We start from the raw sequence: 22076 nt of genomic DNA, 5'->3' as shown, positions 1-22076 counted from the left end.
ATCTGGCACTGGGGGCATATCTGGCACTGGGGGGGATATCTGGCACTGGGGGCATATGTGGCACTGGGGGCATATGTGGCACTGGGGGGAATATCTGGCACTGGGGGGAATATCTGGCACTGGGGGGGATATCTGGCACTGGGGGCATATGTGGCACTGGGGGCATATGTGGCACTGGGGGGAATATCTGGCACTGGGGGGAATATCTGGCACTGGGGGGAATATCTGGCACTGGGGGGAATATCTGGCACTGGGGGGAATAACTGGCAGGGGAGGGATATCTGGCACTGGGGCATTGTCTGGCACTGGGGGCATATGTGGCACTGGGGGGGGAATATCTGGCACTGGGGCATATGTGGCACTGGGGGCATATATAGCAATGGGGGGGGCGATATATAGCACTGGGGGCATATGTGGCACTGTCGGGGAATATCTGGCACTGGGGGTATATGTGTACCTGGCACATGGGGGGGGGGGGCTATATTTGGCACTGGGGGCATGTGAGTACCTGGCACCGTGGGGGAATATCTGGCACTGGGGACATATGTGGCACTGGGAGCACAGCCCTAGCAACAAGGACTACCTCCTAGCAACGAGCATGACACCCAGTGCATGAAACCCCTGGCAACGAGCATGACACCCTGAGCATGAAAACCCCTGGCACCGTGCATGGAACCAAGAGCATGAAACCCCTGACAACGAGCAGGTATTTGAAAAGTAATTAGAAGCCTTACTGTAGGACTTAATGTGTAATGGGCATTACGGTGTGTGGCATAATGTATCACGGACATTGCGGTGTGTGTCATAATGTGTCACAGGCATTACGGTGTATGGTATACTATATCGCTGGCATTGTGATATGTGGTATAATGTCTCAGGGTCATTGCAGTGTGTGGCATAATGTATCACGGACATTGCGGTGTGTGTCATAATGTGTCAGGCATTACGGTGTGTGGTATACTATATCACGGGCATTGTGGTATGTGGTATAATGTCTCAGGGTCATTGCAGTGTGGCATAATATATAACGGGCATTGCGGTGTGTGGCATAGGGTATAACGGGCATTGCGGTATGTGTCACAGGCATTACGGTGTATGGTATACTATATCACGGGCATTGTGGTATAATGTCTCAAGGTCATTGCAGTGTGTGGCATAATGTGTCCCAGACATTGTATGTGCTATAATGTATCAGGGGCAGTGCAGTGTGTAGCATAATGTATAACGGGCATTGCGATTCCTGTCATAATGTGGCATAATGGCATTACGGTGTGTGGCATAATGTGTCTGGGGCATTACAGTGTGTGCATATTGTGTCATGTGCATTATTGTGTGTGGAATAATGTCTAAGGGCCATTGCAGTATGTGGAATAATGTATACTGGGCATTACTATAAGGAGGAAAAATGACAAATAATGTAAGGGGCATGAATCAGGATTATTTTTCTTTCCTGTGGTGGCCAACGTCTGGGCGTGCAGGTTGCAAAACTGGGGTATAAGGTAGTCTTTTCCTGCAATACCACGCCCATTCCAACGAAGCCACGTCCCTTATGGTGCCCCCCCTGTAATTTTTTTCTGGATCCGCCCCTGGACACACACAGTGCATGTTTTGCAGGTAACCCAGCAAGTGCACAGGTGTATTAATTACTCACTGACACATTTTAAAAGGTCCACAGGTGGAGCTAATTATGTCACTTGTGATTCTGTGAGGAGACCTGCAAAACATGCACTGTGTGGGCAGAGTTTGAGAACCCCTGGTCTAGATCCTCAAACCAGATGCGTCAAGGTGGGATCCCTGTGGATCCCTGTGGACGTAAGAGAAATCACATTATCAATGGTAAGTTCTTACCATAACGTATATTTCTCTGGCTGGGTCCACAGGATAACATTGGGATTCCCAAAGCCATTTTAGTGGTGGGTACGCTCCTAATTGGACAGGAGGACCTTTCGCCCGAAGTCTGCATCACGAGAGGCAAAAGTATCCAAGGCATAATGTCTAATGAATGTGTTTATGGAAGACCATGTGGCTGCCTTACATATCTGTTCTGCTGAAGCACCCTGTTGTGCTGCCCAAGAAGGACCTACCTTACGTGTAGAGTGTGCAGAGACATTAGCCGGAATAGGGAGATCTGCATGAGAATAAGGCTTCTGATATTACCATTCGGAGCCATCTCGCCAGCGTCTGTTTACTAGCAGGCCATCCCCTTCTAAGGAATCCGTAGAGGATGAAGAGAGAATCTGTTTTCCTGATGGCACTAGTACGATCTATGTAGATTCTTAAAGTTCGGACTACATCCAGCGACGCTTCTCCCGCAGATAGTCCCGATACCTGAAAAGCTGGGACTAGAATCTCTTCATTCAGGTGAAACTTTGAAACCACCTTCGGAAGATAACCAGATCTCGTTCTGAGAACTGCTCTGTCTGGGGGAAAAAAAAAAAAAAAAAACTTAGGAAAGGAGACTTACATGATAATGCTCCTAAATCTGACACTTATGGCTGACGCCATTGCCAGTAAAAAAAAAGAACTTTAACCACTTAAGATCCGCTCTCTCAAGTGGTTCAAACAAAAGACCCTGGAGAAATTTAAGAACTCCATTCAAATCCCAGGGAGCTGCAGGAGGAACAAATGGAGGTTGAATATGTACTACTCCTTGAAAAAAATGTATGTACATCCTGTAAATCAGCAATCTTCTGCTGAAACCATACAGTTAACGCTGAAACTTAGACCCTCAAGGAAGCAACTGTCAACCCTTTATCCAATCCTGCCTGAAGGAAATCCAAAATCCTAGCTACTTTAAAAAGATCTCGGATTTAAATTTTTTCCAGTACACCAATGAATATAGGCTTGCCATATTCTATGATACACACAGGCCGAAGAAGGCTTTCTTGCTCTAAGCATAGTTTGGATTACTTGCTTTGAAAATCCTTTAGCCTCTAAGATAGAGGTTTCAAAAGCCACGCTGTCAAAGACAGGCGATCCAGATGATTGTGACAACAAGGACCCTGCATTAGCAGATCTGGACGTTGAGGGAGCAGTATCGGTGCTTCCACGGACATTCTCAACAGATCTGTGTACCAATGCCTTCTTGGCCAAGCTGGAGCTATTAGAATGATTGCTCCTTATGCCTGTTTTATCTTTCTTACTACTCTGGGTAACAGAGATATTGGCGGAAACAGATACGCCAGCTGAAACCTCCATTCTACTGACAGTGCGTCTACAAGGACCGCTCCTGGGTCCCTTGTTCTCGATCCATCATTTCCGTCAGCTCATCTGACGCTGGGAATTCAGCTTTCACTGATTTTGTTCTCTTAAACACAGGTGCTTTTGCTTTTAACACAGTCTTGGCTGGCTCTAGCGAGAGAACAGCCTTTACAGCATTAATAAGTTCAGCTACCTCTTCTGAACTAAAGCTCTGCGACTGATCATCATACGGAGTTGAATCTATTGTATGATCATCATCCGATGTATCATCTTGTGTAGTCTGCCACACAGACGCATCTGCCCCTTGGTTGCTTGTAGAAGCTACTGGAACCAAACCATAGGACCGGAGCTGCATGTATGGGTTCATAGTGTAACCTAACCCTTGAGGTGGTGCTACCGGAGCTAACCTGTCCGCTATTGAAGACAGAGTCTTTGCGAACATATTCCATGGTGGCTCTGTTGGTGGTTGAACCACCTCCTGTTTTTTACTTCACTGAAAAGCGAAAGTTTGCACACAAACCCTCATAAGTGACCAATTGATTCATATTAATTACCCCTGACTTACAAGATAAGCATGTTAGGGCTATAGGAGTGCTTGATAAATTCTCCTCATCACTTTTGCCGCTCATAGACATGGTAATAATCTGTTATCGACTACACAATTTGTGACTGAAAAACACCCTATATGTCAGTATGTAGAGGTGAGATCAATCTGACCACAGTGCACCCGATTTGAGGGTCAGAACAGGACTGACATTACACAGAAAAGTCAGCACACATACTAGCAGTCAGTCACATGTTAAAGCATTAGACATTGCCATATGAGAATACAATCTCCATAACAACTTATACATAACTAGGAAAATTGTACTTCTGTTTTAAACTGGTTCTTTTTTTTAACATAGCATGCAGAAAACACAGTAATATGCAGGTCTCACATGCAATAGGTGCTATTAACAATGCATACTAAGAAGTAGAGAATTTTTAGTACTGTATACCCTGCCTCCAGAGAGCGGGATACAGGGAGACTCACCACACTTCCATATCCAAGCAAAGACGCTCGTAAGACGCTGAGTGGATTCAGACGCTACTGGTATACACTGCCGCTCTTGATAACTGATAACGGACACGGACGCTGAGTGACTCCACGTGTATGCAGATGCTAAGGCCTGCGACTCAGTCTGGGCGGGTTTAGATCCAGTGTACACAACCGCAGCGTCTAAGCTGCGACCGAGTACCCTCGTGGTAGCGTCTGAGCCGGAAGTGAGGTCATTCAGTTCATGAAACGAGAGACACGCGGGAACTGGCCATGAACTCGGAGGAGGGACGGCCAGGAGAGCGTCTGAAACCCCCTGTTGACTTAAACTCCCAGGATCGCGGCCTCTACCTAGTCCTGGCGCCTATGATCCCCGGAGCGTAGCACTGTCGCACTCTAGATATTCGGCGCATCAACACACTGTTTGTAGTCTCCACCAAAGTCAGTGTAGCTGTGTCCTGTCCCCTCTAGTAAGAGGAAGTCCATAGACTCACCGTCTCCCCATGCTCCGGCCACAGCCTGGTAACGTCTGCTGGACCTGCTAGAACAGCCGACACAGACGCCCGTCGAGACAACACTGATACCCGCAGGTAAGCGTTGTTGCGACCCAGTGGGGAGTTGTTGGAGTGACTCTTTCTAGTATACGTTTAAGACGCTGTTTAGAGAAGTCGCTCAAAAACAATATAGTAAGTCTATAAAAATAAAATAAAAAGCTCGAGGCTGCTCTCACAGCAGCCCTGTGACCATGTGGCTTCCTGCCGCACCAAGCAAAAAACTGATCTGACTGAGTCAGTGGGCGGGACTATATAGTGGAGGCCCCAATGCATCTTGGGAGGCCAGAAAGCTCATGACCGTGTTGGTGCCATTTTCGTTGTCGCTCGACAATATCCCAATGTTATCCTGTGGATAATCCTGTGGACCCAGCCAGAGAAATGGAGCTTTTCAGGGAGAGAACATAACCACGTCCTCTCCGTTCAATCTCCAAAGCACGAGTGAAAATGGCGGCGACGCGCGGTTCTTTATATGGAATATGAATCTCATGAGAATCCGACAGTGAGATGATGACGTTCAGCCTCGTTCGGGTTAACCGAGCAAGGTGGGAAGATCCGAGGCTGCCTCAGACCCGTGTAAAATAGGTGAAGTTCGGGGGGGTTCGGATCTCGACGAACCGAACCCGCTCATCTCTATCTGTGACACAGTGTTTATGGGTCTAACCCAGTGGTGTAAGTATGTAGGTAGCTCCAATACGGAGTACCATTAAGAATTTGGCAGCAGGTACGCAGTACCACCCACTGCACACTTTGCACCTGTGACCACTATTACCACAATAATAATGTGCTGTCGAGCAACAAGACCATGTTTGGCAGCGTGACGGCAACTCCCACTTTGTCAGGGCTACAGGGAGCACGACGATGACATCACACTTCCTCTCATGGCAGCAGCGGCTGGCATGAAGAGAGGAGCCTGGAGACTGGACCCTTTTCCCGCAGTGTCTAGCTCAATTGTCTCCAACCTTAATTGGGGTGTGAGCTACTTGAGAATAATAATAATAATAATAATAATAATAATAATAATAATAAATAATAATAATGCTGTACTTGAATGGTTGCTGGCGCTCTCTCAGTGTTAAGACTGGACTCGTGGCCAGTGGCGTAGCTATAAAATTTGCACTCTTGGAAAAAACAATTTCTGGCACCCTTCCCATTGCTATATTAAAAGTAAAGAATTAGCGCGCCATAGGTGCACATGCTCTAAAAAGACGGTGTGGCCTCACTGCAAGGGCCATGGTATTGCAGGAAATTACTACCTTATACCCCAGTTTTGCAAGCTGCTTGCCCAGACATTGGCCACCACAGGAAAAAAAAACTAATTTATGCCCATTACATTGGGCCAGATGTATTAACCTGGAGAAGGCATAAGGAAGTGATAAACCAGTGATATGTGCAAGGTGATAAACCCACCAGCCAATCAGATCCTAACGGTCAATTTACATATTGGATCTGATTGGCTGGTGCCTTTATCACCTTGCACAGATCACTGGCTTATCACTTCGTTATACCATCTCCAGGTTAATACATCTGCCTCAGTATTTGGTATTTTTCCTCCTTATAGTAATGCCTCTTACACATTATGCCACACACCATAATGCCCGTGACACATCATATCACACACAGTAATGCAACTTACACAATATGCCACACACGATAATGCCAACACATTATTCCACATACTGCAATGCCAGTTATACATTATGCCACACACACACACACCGTAATGCCCATTACACATTATGCCCGACAGTATGGCTTCTAATTAATTTTAAATTACCTGCTCATTGTCAGGGATCTTGTGCTCATTGCCAGGGGATTCATGCACACAAAAGTCTTGTAATATCACTGCTGAGACTAACCCAGACTAAATGCTCCTATCACACCCTGTTTGGAGGGTCCGTATAGCATTGGGTGCAGAACACGCCATGCAGCTGCTCAGGGGCAAAGATGGAGGGTATTGGCACACATGCATTGCACTGATTTTTGCAGCCATCACATCACTTTAAGTATGGTGATGGCTGCAAATATCAGCACAATGCAGGTGTATATTACTGATGGAGCATATTGAGGTTGTAGCACAGCCACATTATGCTTCATCAGTAATATACATGTGCATTTGTGCTGATTATTGTGGCGGTCACCTCATACACAGTCGCGTAACTACTGCCCCTGCAGCCCTCGCGGTGGCTTGGGGGCGAGGGGGCTGCGGGGGCGCCACTGATTTACAGCAGACTGACATGCAGACGAGCGTCCGCATGTCAGTCTGCTTTCTCCTTCCCTCCGCTGCTTGTTGGAGGGACACGGAGGGCACAGCGTGTGCCTCTCCTGTGTCCCTCCTGCATCATCTCCGGCGGCCGCGGGTCTAATAGGGGGAAGTGCCGTTCGTGAGCTCTAATTGGCTCACGAACCGGCACTTCCCCGTATTAGACCCGCGGCCGCCGGAGATGATGCAGGAGGGACACAGGAGAGGCACACGCTGTGCCCTCCGTGTCCCTCCAACAAGTGGCGGCGGCACGAAGGAACATCTGGTACTGGGGGGGAATATCTGGCACTGGGGCATATATGGCACTGGGGGGGGGGGGGGGATATCTGGCACTGGGGCATATATGGCACTGGGGGGGGGGGATGTCTGGCACTGGGGGGGGGGGGGGAGATATCTGGCACTGGGGGGGGGATGTCTGGCACTGGGGGGGGGGGGAATATATCTGGCACTGGGGGGGGGAATATATCTGGCACTGGGGGGGGGGGAATATATCTGGCACTGGGGGGGGAATATATCTGGCACTGGGGGGGGGGGGGGAATATATCTGGCACTGGGGGGGGGAATATATCTGGCACTGGGGGGGGGATATCTGGCACTGGGGGGCGGGGATATATCTGGCACTGGGGGGGGGGGGATATATCTGGCACTGGGGGGGGGGATATATCTGGCACTGGGGGGGGGGGATATATCTGGCACTGGGGGGGGGGGGATATATCTGGCACTGGGGGGGGGGATATATCTGGCACTGGGGGGGGGGATATATCTGGCACTGGGGGGGGGGGGATATATCTGGCACTGGGGGGGGGGATATATCTGGCACTGGGGGGGGGATATATCTGGCACTGGGGGGGGGGATATATCTGGCACTGGGGGGGGGGATATATCTGGCACTGGGGGGGGGGGGGAATATATCTGGCACTGGGGGGGGGGGGGAATATATCTGGCACTGGGGGGGGGGAATATATCTGGCACTGGGGGGGGAATATATCTGGCACTGGGGGGGGAATATATCTGGCACTGGGGGGGGGGAATATATCTGGCACTGGGGGGGGAATATATCTGGCACTGGGGGGGGGGAATATATCTGGCACTGGGGGGGGGAATATATCTGGCACTGGGGGGGGGAATATATCTGGCACTGGGGGGGGGAATATATCTGACACTGGGGGGGGGATATATCTGGCACTGGGGGGGGGGATATATCTGGCACTGGGGGGGGGATATATCTGGCACTGGGGGGGGGGGAATATATCTGGCACTGGGGGGGGGGGGAATATATCTGGCACTGGGGGGGGGGATATATCTGGCACGGGGGGGGGGGATATATCTGGCACTGGGGGGGGAATATATCTGGCACTGGGGGGGGGGAATATATCTGGCACTGGGGGAATATATCTGGCACTGGGGGAATATATCTGGCACTGGGGGAATATATCTGGCACTGGGGGAATATATCTGGCACTGGGGGAATATATCTGGCACTGGGGGAATATATCTGGCACTGGGGGAATATATCTGGCACTGGGGGAATATATCTGGCACTGGGGGAATATATCTGGCACTGGGGGAATATATCTGGCACTGGGGGAATATATCTGGCACTGGGTGGGGGGGGGGGGGGAATATCTGGCACTGGGGGGGGGGGGAATATCTGGCACTGGTGGGGGGGGGGAATATCTGGCACTGGTGGGGGGGGGAATATCTGGCACTGGTGGGGGGGGGAATATCTGGCACTGGTGGGGGGGGGGAATATCTGGCACTGGTGGGGGGGGGATATCTGGCACTGGTGGGGGGGGGAATATCTGGCACTGGTGGGGGGGGGAATATCTGGCACTGGTGGGGGGGGGGAATATCTGGCACTGGGGGGGTATATGTGTACCTGGCACATGGGGGGGCTATATTTGGCACTGGGGGCATGTGAGTACCTGGCACCGTGGGGGAATATCTGGCACTGGGGACATATGTGGCACTGGGAGCACAGCCCTAGCAACAAGGACTACCTCCTAGCAACGAGCATGACACCCAGTGCATGAAACACCTGGCAACGAGCATGACACCCAGTGCATGAAAACCCCTGGCACAGTGCATGGAACCAAGAGTATTAAACCCCTGGCAACGAGCATGACACCCAGTGCATGAAACCCCTGACAACGAGCAGGTATTTGAAAAGTAATTAGAAGCCTTACTGTAGGACTTAATGTGTAATGGACATTATGGTGTGTGGCATAATGTATCATGGACATTGCGGTGTGTGTCATAATGTGTAATGGGCATTACGGTGTGTGGTATACTATATCACGGGCATTGTGGTATGTGGTATAATGTCTCAGGGTCATTGCAGTGTGGCATAATACATAACGGGCATTGCGGTGTGTGGCATAGGGTATAACGGGTAGGGCATTGCGGTATGTGTCAAAGGCATTACGGTGTATGGTATACTATATCACGGGCATTGTGGTATAATGTCTCAAGGTCATTGCAGTGTGTGGCATAATGTGTCACAGGCATTGTATGTGCTATAATGTATCGGGCATTGCAGTGTGTGGCATAATGTATCTCGGACATTGCAGTGTGTGTTATAATGTGTCACAGGCATTGTATGTGCTATAATGTATCAGGGGCATTGCAATGTGTAGCATAATGTATAACGGGCATTGCGATTCCTGTCATAATGTGTCACAGGCATTACGGTGTGTGGCATAATGTGTCACAGGCATTACGGTGTGTGGCATAATGTGTCGGGGGCATTACAGTGTGTGCATATTGTGTCATGTGTCATGTGCATTATTGTGTGCGGCATAATGTCTAAGGGCCATTGCAGTATGTGGCATAATGTATACTGGGCATTACTATAAGGAGGAAAAATGACAAATAATGTAAGGGGCATGAATCAGGATTATTTTTCTTTCCTGTGGTGGCTAGCGTCTGGGCGTGCAGGTTGCAAAACTGGGGTATAAGGTAGTCTTTCCCTGCAATGCCACGCCCCTTTATGAGAAAACACGCCCATTCCAATAAAACCACACCCCTTTCTTGCTCCCAATTATGGGGTATGGGGGGGGGGGGGGGGTGTGTGAATTTTTTGGCTTGGGGGAAAAAAAATTCTAGTTACGCCACTGCTCATACACATCACACAGAAAGCCATGTATTAACAGAGGACAAACCCAGACTAAATGGAGGGTTCGGATGGCGTGGGGTGCGGGCTCCGTGCGGCTGCTCAGAGGTGGAGGAGGTACTGTAATGGCGCAGTCAGCTCTCCAGTGTGTGGCAGCATAAAGCCACACACGGCCGTGCATGTGCACACTCCCCGGGTCCCCTTCAATGTTAATATGCCGGGCGAGTTACACCGATTACAGCAGCGAGCTACCTGTCGCTCATGAGCGATGGGTTGGCGACCGCTGGTCTAGCCGTTTCCCATCACTCAGCTCAAGTGATGCATCGGCACCGAGCGGCTTTTGTTCTTCACAGGCTGGGCATGTCTCTGGCTTCACTGTGTGGGGTAATTAATTATATATTATATTAGTACTGTCCACATTATATATTTCTATTATGGGGGTATTACTACAGTATATATTTATTTTGTAGTGTGCACACTACTATATATGTCTATTATACCAGGAGCACTACTACACTGTATACTCCTGTTATAATGGGGGCATTACTATATATGGTTATTAAATTGGGGGCATTACAATAGAAATATATATAATCTCTTTTTAGATCATGCTAATGGTATGAGTCCCATAAAATTAGTAGACAAGGAGGCTGCTCCAATTTTGCCCACTGGGACATAGACACACATTGGAGTGTTAATACGCGTGTATGACAGAATTCAAGTATCTTCCATGCATTATGTGCACTGTGCATTAATAAGCACCAAAGTTCCACAGCAGTCCTTGGTCCTGGCCAGGACTTTAAATATTAGCTTATGCAATTGTCACTTCCACCTGAGGGGTCCCGTTTTCTTCTGGCCCTTTGTGAATCCAACTAGTTTGAAATATACAAGGAATGGGGGGAGAGGGGATATGTTCTGCACCAGCTGCTGGGATTTCTAAGTGTGCGTTGTAAACAGCAAAAAGGTAAGTTAGAATACAGAAAAAGGTGAGTTTTATAATACACAATCAGGAACACACGTATTTGCAGTACCATTAAACTTCTGGTGAGGCTGCAAGGGACTGACCTTGTGAGTGAGTGAGAGGGTCTCTTACTTGGAGTAGCAGAGGGGCTGTGATTTTGTGTGAGGGGCATTTTTTCTTTTTCTTTTTTTATTAGCAGGAGCTGGAAGCCGAGTGAAAAGGAGGTGCAGTGAGCTGGAACAACTGCAACTGCTAAGTGGAGTATAGGTGCCGCAGGAGAGAGTACTACGGCTGCATAAAAGTGAAGGACCAAGAACCGCACAAGGATAGATAAGTATAAGCCAGCATAATTATTGTATAAGTGATATTGCTTGTCTTCTACTTTTTATTTTTGCTGCTTTTTCTTTGAGAGTAACAGGGAGTTAGACCTTACAAACAATATGGGAGGGGCTGTGATTGAGGACCTCACTCAGTGCATGTCGTGCAAGATGTATGCACACCTGGAGCTACCGGCCCAGTGTGATCACATCTGCACGAGGTGTGTGCGAACTGTTGCCCTGGAAGCCCAGGTAACTGATCTAAAGCAAACCGTTACGCGACTGAGGGAGATTCACAATCTCGAGTGTAGTTTAGACAGAACGGTGGAGGAGTTGCGGGAGGAGTCACTGGTAGAAGAGGATGATGATCAAGTAGCCAGTTGGGTCACAGTTAAAAGGAAGAAAAAGAGGGGGAGGCACGACATCTCCAAAATATCAAACCCGAACAAATTTGCCCGATTGGACGAGGAATCAGAGGATATTAGTGAAGAAATGACGGTGCCGGAGGAGACTGCTCCCTCTAGCATCCAGAGGTGCGGTCCTCTGGCACGGTTGGGATAAAAGATAGAGAGGTACCTAGTCAGATGGTGGTGGTAGGGGATTCTATCATCAGGAAGGCAGATAGGGCAATCTGCTACTGGGACCGTGATCGCCGTACAGTCTGTTGTCTCCCGGGTGCTCGGGTACGGCACATCGCGGACCGGGTAGATAGATTGTTGGGAGTGGTCGGGAAAGACCTGGCGGTCTTGGTGCACGTTGGCACCAATGACAAAGTTGGCGGAAGGTGGGATGTCCTTAAGAAAGACTATAGGGATTTAGGAAAGAAACTGAAGGCAAGGACATCTAAGGTAATATTCTCGGAATTATTACCCGTGCCACGCGCTAGTCCAGGGAGGCAGAGGGAGATTAGGGAGGTAAATGTGTGGCTTAGGGATTGGTGTAGGAAAGAGGGGTTTGTGTTCCTAGAACACTGGGCTGACTTCTCAGTCAGGCGCCATCTCTTTTGTCGTGACGGATTGCACCTGACTGAGGAGGGGGCAGCAGTGCTGGGGGGGGGGGGGGGGGGGGGGGAAGGATGGTTAGAAGGTTGGAGGAGATTTTAAACTAGGATCCTGGAGGGAGGTTTAGCTAGAAACTACGGGTCATGCAGTGAGAATAGTGGGGATGGCGGTAGTAAATGAAATGGGGGAGAAGTTGGGGGGAAGGTAAGAGCAGGCGGTAAGGTTACTAACATGGGTACTAAAAGATTTTACCAAAGCACTAACCAATGACGATTACAGGTCATCATTGCTACATAAGGTGAAAGATGTCCCTAACGCAAGGGAAAATACTTATCTTAGTTGTATGTATGTAAATGCCAGAAGCATTACTGGTAAAAAGGGCGAACTAGAAATACTTGCAGCAAGCAAACAGTATGATATTATAGGCATTACTGAAACTTGGTGGGATGAATCTCATGATTGGACAGTCAATCTAGAGGGCTAAACACTGTTTAGGAGAGACAGACTAAATAAAAAGGGTGGAGGGGTGTGTCTTTACGTAAAGCCGGTTTTAAAACCGGATATACGGGAAGATATTCAGGAGGGGACTGTAGACACTGTCGAGACATTATGGGTAGAAATTGCATGCGGGGAAAAAAGGAATAAAAAAGTTAGTATTGGGTGTATGCTATAGGCCGCCTGGTATCAATGCATCTGATGATGAATTGTTACTAAAGCAAATTGAAAGAGCAGCAGGAGTAGGAGACATTGGGGTATATGCAATTGCGGGCGAATCGCGGCAAATTATCACCGTTTTTTTAATTCGACACAATTCGACAGGTGAATTCCAGCAGGTGGCTGCCGGAATTCACCATATTGAATGAAAAACAGATTCGACATTCCCGCGGGCGAAAAATGGCCGATTTGCCGGATTTTGCCGCGAATTTAAAAAACGGGAAAAACACGGAATAAAATGGCGTGGGGTCCCCCCTCCAAAGCATAACCAGCCTCGGGCTCTTCGAGCTGGTCCTGGTTCTAAAAATGCAGGGAAAAATTTGACAGAGGAACCCCCGTATTTTTAAAACCAGCACCGGGCTCTGCGCCTGGTGCAAAAAATACGGGGAACAAAAAGAGTAGGGGTCCCCCGTATTTTTTACACCAGCATCGGGCTCCACTAGCTGGACAGATAATGCCACAGCCGGGGGTCACTTTTATACAGTGCCCTGCGGCCGTGGCATTAAATAACCAACTAGTCACCCCTGGCTGGGGTACCCTGGGGGAGTGGGGACCCCTTCAATCAAGGGGTCCCCCCCCCCAGCCACCCAAGGGCCAGGGGTGAAGCCAGAGGCTGTCCCCCGCCATCCAAGGGCTGCGGATGGGGGGCTGATAGCCTTGAGAATTTTGTACGAATGTTGTTTTTTCCAGGAGTACTACAAGTCCCAGCAAGCCTCCCCCGCAAGCTGGTACTTGGAGAACCACAAGTACCAGCATGCGGGAGAAAACGGGCCCGCTGGTACCTGTAGTACTACTGGAAAAAAATACCCAAATAAAAACACGACACACACCGTGACAAGTAAAACTTTATTACACACTACCGACACACACATACTTACCTATGTCGACACGCCGACTGCCACAGTCTCCGACGATCCGAGGGTACCTGTGAAAAAAATTATACTCACCTGCCAGCGTCCAGAGATAAATCCACGTCCAGAATATAATCCACGAACTTGGCAAAATAAAAAAAATGCAAAAACCCGACCAACGGACTGAAAAGGGTCCCATGTTGACACGAGACCCCTTTCCCCGAATGTGCAGGGACCCCAAGTGACTCTGGTCACTGAGGTCCCTTCAGCCAATCAGGAAGCGCTACTACGTGGCGCTCACCTGATTGGCTGTGCGCTGTGTGCTGTGACAGCGCATCGCACAGCTCCCTCCATTACTTTCAATGGTGGGAACTTTGCCGTCAGCGGGGGGGTTACCCGCGGTCAGCGGCTGACCTCACCGCTAGCCGCAAAGTTCCCACCATTGAATATAATGGAGGGAGCTGTGCGATGCGCTGTCTGCTCAGACGCGCACAGTGCCAATCAGCAGAGTGCAAGGACGTTGCACTCGCTGATTGGCTGAAGAGACCTTTCAGTGACAGCTGTCACGGAGAGGTCTCTGCATTCGGGGAAAGGGGTCCCATGTGTCAACATGGGACCCCTTTCAGTCCGTTGGTCGGGTTTTTGCGTTTTTTTATTTTGCCAAGTTCGTGGATTATACTCTGGACGTGGATTTATCTCTGGACGCTGACAGGCGTGTATAATTTTTTCACAGGTACCCTCGGATCGTCGGAGACTGTGGCAGTCGGCATGTCAACATAGGTAAGTATGTGTGTGTCGGTAGTGTGTAATAAAGTTTTACTTGTCACGGTGTGTGTGTCCTGTTTTTATTTGGGTATTTTTTTTCCAGTAGTACTACAGGTACCAACGGGCCCGCTTTTCTCCCACATGCTGGTACTTGTGGTTCTCCAAGTACCAGACCGGCGGTGGAGGCTTGCTGGGACTTGTAGTACTCCTGGAAAAAAAACAATATTCGTTCAAAATTCTCAAGGCTATCTGCCTCCCATCCGCAGCCCTTGGATGGGGGGGGAGGAGGGGGGGGGGGGGGGGCAGCCTTGGGCTTCACCCCTTGCCCTTGGGTGGCTGGGGGGGTGGACCCCTTGATTGAAGGGGTCCCCACTCCCCCAGGGTACCCCGGCCAGGGGTGACTAGTTGGATATTTAATGCCACGGCCGCATGCGCACTGTATAAAAGTGACCCCCGGCTGTAGCATTATCTGTCCAGCTAGTGGAGCCCGATGCTGGTGTAAAAAATACGGGGACCCCTACTCTTTTTGTCCCCCATATTTTTTGCACCAGCACCAGGCGCAGAGCCCGGTGCTGGTTTTAAAAAAACGGGGGATCCCCTGGCAAATTTTTCCCCGCATTTTTAGAACCAGGACCAGCTCGAAGAGCCCGAGGCTGTTTATGCTTTGGAGGGGGGACCCCACGCAATTTTTTTTTCGGGATTTTACCGTTCCAGCTAAGAAAAAAATAAAAAAAATTATATATATATATATATATATATATATATATATATATATATATATATATATATATATATATATATATATATATATATATTTTTTTTTTTTTTTTAAATATATAAATAATACTTGTGCCTCCTAAAAAGACAAACCAAGTACCTAATCCCTTATAATGTAAATAGATATGCTTATACCCCCCCCCCCCCCCAAAAAAAAAAACAAAAAAAAAAACAAAAAAAAAAAAAAAACATGTTTACATTTTTTTATTGGTTTCACCCTCCAAAGTGTGTCGGATTGAAAATGACGAATTTACTGTCTAAAAGCACTGTTGTCGAATTTCCAAACTTCAATTGAATAGACTTTGGTCGAATTGCAGCATTTTAACATTGCAAAAAAAGTCGAATTTGTCAAAAGTCCAATTTCAAAAAGTCGAATTTTGAAAGTCTGTTTTTTGTCGGAAAGTACTGAATTGCATTGTCGAATTTATTTATTTTTGGCGAAAAAGTGCAGTTTTTCAACAATTTCGGGAATTCGCCGCTAATTGCATATACCCCATAGTAGTGATGGGAGATTTTAACTATCCAGAGATAATCTGGAAAAACGATTCATGCGATACTGCTAGGGTCTATATGTTTTTAAACGCACTTAATGATAACTACTTAGTCCAACTAATTGAGGAACCAACTAGGTACAATGCAATCTTAGACCTGGTATTAACAAACAATGGGGATTTGGTATCAGGTATTATAGTAGGGGAACCCATAAGAAACAGTGACCACAATATGGTCACATTCAATATCAGTTTCCATAAACAGCCCTATACTGGCTCAACTAGGACTTTAAACTTTAGCAAAGCAAATTTTGAAAAGATGAGGGTATTTTTCAGGGATATTGAATGGGAAGGTTTGTTTTTAGGAAAAAAATACTACGGAGAAATGGGAGGTACTAAAATTCCTGCTAGCTAAAAATACACTCAAATGTATTCCTATGAGTAGCAAAAAAAGGAATAAAAATCATAAACCGATATGGCTTAACAAAAAGATTAAGGAACTTATGGGCAAGAAAATGCGAGCATTTAAAAAATACAAATCTGACGGGGAAGCAGAGTCATTTCAGCACTATAAGGAATGTAACAAAATTTACAAAAAGGAAATAAGAGCGGCTAAAGTAGAAACTGATGAACTAGTAGCAAAGGAAAGCAAAGCGAATCCCCAAAAAATATTTAAATACATTAATAGCAAGAGATTAAAGAAGGAGAGTATAGGCCCTTTAAAAGACAAGTTGGGAGTCTTAAGCAAAAATTATAATGACATAGCGGACACACTAAATTAGTTTTTTTTCAACAGTATTCACTAGAGAGGACCCATTTCAGGGACTGACACACAATCTCAATAATGAGAATATCACACTGATAGGTACTTATTTAAGCGAGGAAGTAGTCTGTGACAGATTAAAACATTTAAAGATTAATAAATCACCAGGGCCCGATGGTATTCACCCAAGGGTTCTAATGGAGCTTCACTCTGAACTGGCAAAACTGCTATCTTTGATCTTTAAGGATTCAGTTATATCAGGTATGGTTCCCAAAGACTGGTGTATAGCGGAAGTAGTGCCTATATTCAAAAAGGGAAGTAAAGCTGAACCAGGTAATTATAGACCAGTTAGTCTTACATCTATAGTGGGGAAAGTATTGGAAGGTATTCTAAGAGATAGTATTCAGAAGTTCCTTGAAGTCAATAAGGTCATTAAAAGGAATCAACATGGGTTTATGAAGGACAGATCCTGTCAAACCAACTTACTTGGCTTTTATGAAACAGTAAGCGCAAACCTAGATCAGGGTAAAGACATGGATGTAATCTTTTTAGACTTTGCCAAAGCGTTCGATACTGTACCACACATGCGACTTATCTACAAGCTACAAGAATCAGGGCTAGGAAGCACAATATGCACTTGGGTCAAAAACTGGTTAGATAATAGGAAGCAGCGCGTTATGGTTAATTGATCTTTTTCAGCTTGGAGTGAAGTGCTAAGTGGTGTGCCGCAAGGCTCGGTATTAGGACCGCTATTGTTCAATATTCTCATTAACGACCTAACAGAAGGTCTAGAGAGCATGGTGTAAATTTTTGCAGATGATACCAAATTGTGTAAGGCTATAAATACAGAGGAGGATGCCGAGTCTCTTCAGAACGACTTAGTTAAATTAGAAGCTTGGGCAGCCAAATGGAGAATGCGCTTCAACACAGACAAGTGTAAGGTAATGCACTGTGGTAACAAGAACAAAAATTACACCTACCTACAAAATGGGGTAAAATTAGGGGATTCTGTACTGGAAAAGGACTTAGGTGTCCTCATAGATAGCAAGCTAAGCAGTAGTACCCAAAGTAGGACTGCAGCAAAGAAGGCTAATAAAATATTAGCATGCATAAAACTGGGTATTGATGCTAGGGATGAGAGTATTATACTCCCGTTATATAAATCACTAGTGAGGCCACACCTTGAATACTGTGTACAGTTCTGGGCACCGTACTACAAAAAGGATATCCTGGAGTTTGAAAAGGTACAGAGGAGGGCGACCAAACTAATTAAGGGCATGGAGACGATGGAATACAAGGAAAGGCTTGAAAGACTAGGCATGGTTACATTGGAAAAGCGGAGACTAATAGGCCCTACACACCTAGCGATATTTTGAAAGATATGAACGATCTCGTTCATAAATGAATGAGAACTTGTTCATATCTTTCAGTGTGGAGACTTAAGCGATGAACGATGCGCGTCCCCGCGCTCGTTCATCGCTGGTCTCCCGTCGGCTGTGCATGCAGGCCAATATGGACGATCTCGTCCATATTAGCCTGCACTTCAATGCAGCCGGGTGACGGGGGGAGTGAAGAAACTTCACACCCCCGTCACTGCCCCCCCGCCGCCGGGTCGCTCGTCGGCCGTATCCGCCGTCGGGCAGCTCGGCGGCGGGTCGGCCAGTGAGTAGGGCCCTTAAGAGGGGATATGATCAACATCTACAAATATATAAAGGGACAATACACAGAGCTTGCGCAGGAACTGTTTTTGGTTAGATCAACACAGAGGACTCGTGGACACTCGCTCAGGTTAGAGGAGAGGAGATTCCGCACAATACGGCGTAAAGGTTTTTTCGCGGTAAGGACAATACGTGTTTGGAATTCCCTGCCCGAGGGAGTTGTAATGGCGGAATCTGTCAACACCTTTAAGAATGGGTTAGATAAATTCCTAATGGATAAGGATATCAAGGGGTATGGTGCATAGTCATGCATTATCAAGGGTTTTAACAAAGTCCAGGAGGGAAACATTCTCCAAATGAAGAGAAGCAATAGGACACGAGGACATGCACTGAGGCTGGAGGGTGGGGGGGGGGGTCAGGGGAAAATTTGCGGAAACATTATTTCACAGAAAGGGTAGTGGACAAGTGGAATAGCCTCCCATCAGAGGTGGTAGAGGCTAAGACAGTAGAGCAATTTAAACATGCATGGGATAGACATAAGGATATCCTTACAAAGAAATAAGGATCAAATAAAGTTTAGAGATAAAAAATAATGTAAAAAAAAAAAAAAAAAAGGGGCAGACTAGATGGGCCAAGTGGTTCTTATCTGCCGACAAATTCTATGTTTCTATGTTTATGTCTCTATATTATAGTTACTATAAATAGGGATAAAATGCAATGGCTGACAGCAGCATCAGTCAGAAATTTTAGTCAAATCATCATGCATAGGACACCACAAATAGGTTGAACTCGATTGACAATTGTTTTTTTTCAACCTCAGATACTATGTTACTATGTTACTATTACATCCTGAATTTTTATTATTTAGAAAAGAGAACCCCGATAAAGTATGTCTCTTTGCTGGCGCACAAATAAGGATTAAAAATTAACCTTTAATAAATTCATTAAAATGTCTAACCATGAAATAGGAAAAATACAATAAACCTATGTAATAGAATTACCATATATAGTAAATGGAAATAAATGTATTTATTAAAAGACCGACTACCTGTATCGTGTCTTTATTGGTCCAAATTGAGTGTATCCTAGACAGACTGTACTCAGTTTATATAGTTCATCATGTCAATTATTAACTTGTTAATTAGCAACAATTAGCCTAATGTAGAAATGCTGAGTATTGTGTAATATTTATTAATTATGTATTGGTAATTTGCCAATATGCATCATAAATCTGGCAGTAGTTTTATAGGCCCTACACACTGGCCGATTTTTTGAAAGATATGAACGATCTTGTTCATAAATGAACGAGAACTCGTTCATATCTTTCAGTGTGGAGGCTCCAGCGATGAACTATGCGCGTCCCCGCGCTCGTTCATCGCTGGTCCCCCGTCGGCTGTACATGCAGCCCCCCCCCCGCCGCCAGGTCGCTCGTCGGCGAGTCGGCCAGTGTGTAGGGCCTTTTAGATATCATTCACTGCAACACTCCCTCACTTCAAGCCAACCAATATAATATCATGTAGCAGCTGTTATAATAGACGCACTGTAGCTAATATAAGCGTATTTAATAGTTCTCCCACTATTCAGTAGTTATTGCACATCTATACATTTATAATTGGTACAGGCTATGCGCTATTCTTATATGCCCATTATAGCAGTTGTATATGTGTAGTGAGCACGTGCCTGTATATTTATTAAATGGGGCTGCTGATAGGCACAGATGTTTTGCTAGAAGAATTGCTTTGAGTAAAGAGAATTGTATCCTTCCATAGTAACTGCATTTGTTACAGTGAATGCTATGTAGCCATTATATGGCTCATGTAGCAGTAGCTACCTTTGTTGCAAACCCATCAGTATAATCACCCACAGTGACTATTGTTGTTATAATAAAATACAATGTAGCTAATGGAGAGAGCTTTCCATAAGAAGGGAGAGAGCATCCGTTGTGTCTTCTTATGAGAGAAAATGTTTATGAGCTAAATTGTTTTTAGACCGCTCTATAATGCATACTGTGTACTATATTCATGAGTCCCCACTATATTAGTTCTAGATGTGCATCAGGTGTGAAGTAAGTGGGGTACCAAGAGTAAAAAGAAATATCAAATAATTAACAAGTCACATTATTATGTGCAATCCCTATAGCTGAATAACTGTACAGTGATTGTGTTTCATATATTTAATTTGTCACTGATAGTTTAGTGCATATAGGAGCCCTGAATTCTAGACAGTAAATAAATCTTTGGCTAGTATGTCAGAATTGTAGTTAATACACACTGCAATTGCTGATAGCTATATATTATGTTGTATCAAACTACTGGGTAAGCCTGCTGAATGCACAATTATTGCAGCTCCCAATAGATGTTATATTAGCCAAATAACTCCTTGTTCTCAAAGAGATTAGGGAGAAATCTTCTCTCTCAACAGTAGACAGGGTGAGGGTAAATATATAGCACATGGCTACAGCAACATCACATGGTAACGGAGCCCTGACAAGCTGCATCACCTGCCTGATCACCAATCACACATACCAGACTCTCTTACAGTATGGAAGCAATAACAACTGCAAGAAAGTCAGGTTCCACTGGAAATAAATCTTACTTACAGTAATACAAGTGCTGACCCTATCTCACTGGTTCCAGTGCATCCCTACCGGTCAGTATGTTGGATATACACTCTCACATACAGCGATCCCTACACACAGAATGACACATGTCAGCATTAACCCTTCATGTCAAAATGGCCTCAGGTTTCACCAGATCTGCAGCCAGATTGGTCCCAGAAAGTGATTTTAACCAAGTCCAGAAACAGACCGACACATACACAGGCTCAGCAGGGAATACATGGGCGTTTCTGCTTAATTACTTAATTAATTAATTGGGACAGAGACCTCAGAAACCTTTGTTCAAAATCAGTTTATAATCTCATCAAATAATAACAGGGAAGACACATAACTGCTCCTTACACTATGTACAGAATCACTAATCTACTATATTTCATTTAACTTTCAGTAACTATTTATGTGTAGCCACAGAGATGTGTACCTGCCCCAGGTGTGCTTCTTACCTGAGTACAAGAACTTCCACACAGGATCACTTCTCTCTGATGTGTGGGGGAGGAGAGGGGGGTGTTATATGGTCATGTTCTCTGGATATCACTAATCATGTACAGCCTACAGGTGATTTCATCTATTTTGCTGGTTTAGTGATTGTTCTACCTGTTTCCCAAGAGAGAAATTCTGAAAACATGACATGTTGGGTGTTTTGGGGATTCTAAATATCTGAAAACACTATTATTGAAGTGTTCTGTTTCACATTCTCACTCAGAATATATCTATCTATTTATATATATATATATATATATATACATACATACACACACACTTTATAGATACAATGTAACACTACAGACACTGCAGTTGTGTGAGAATGTACAGTGTATGGATACAATGCCCATAACATTACTGAGAGAGCCAGGATTATACAGGCAGAGGATATAGGGAGGCAGCGGGTACATGTTATACAGTGCCCATAGCATTACTGAGAGAGCCAGGATTATACAGGCAGAGGATATAGGGTGTCAGCGGGTACATGTTATACAATGCCCATAACATTACCGAGA

At 46.0% G+C, this 22076-nt stretch overlaps 1 protein-coding gene across 3 annotated transcripts in view; it reads right to left on the bottom strand.

Annotated features, from left to right (window-relative positions):
- Positions 1-21607, bottom strand: part of LOC134945891 (E3 ubiquitin-protein ligase TRIM7-like) — a 45596-nt gene extending 23989 nt beyond the window's left edge. Inside the window, exon 1 of one of the 3 annotated variants that reach the window (XM_063935442.1) lies at positions 21522-21607. Coding sequence is in view for 1 of the 3 variants with exons in the window: in XM_063935441.1 (XP_063791511.1) it covers positions 2085-2170 (86 nt within the window). In the remaining 2 variants the exon portion in view is untranslated. Of the gene's footprint in view, positions 1-2084; positions 2186-21060; positions 21169-21521 lie in introns of those variants that run through there. The other 2 variants (XM_063935443.1, XM_063935441.1) reach the window with 2 other exon arrangements.
- Between the last annotated feature and the right edge of the window lie 469 nt (positions 21608-22076).

The sequence above is a fragment of the Pseudophryne corroboree genome, chromosome 7 (assembly GCF_028390025.1).
Source record: "Pseudophryne corroboree isolate aPseCor3 chromosome 7, aPseCor3.hap2, whole genome shotgun sequence".
In the NCBI taxonomy this organism is placed as follows: domain Eukaryota; kingdom Metazoa; phylum Chordata; class Amphibia; order Anura; family Myobatrachidae; genus Pseudophryne; species Pseudophryne corroboree.
The sequence above is the reverse complement of the archived record's forward strand: the minus strand, read 5'-3'. Positions and strand labels throughout refer to the sequence as shown.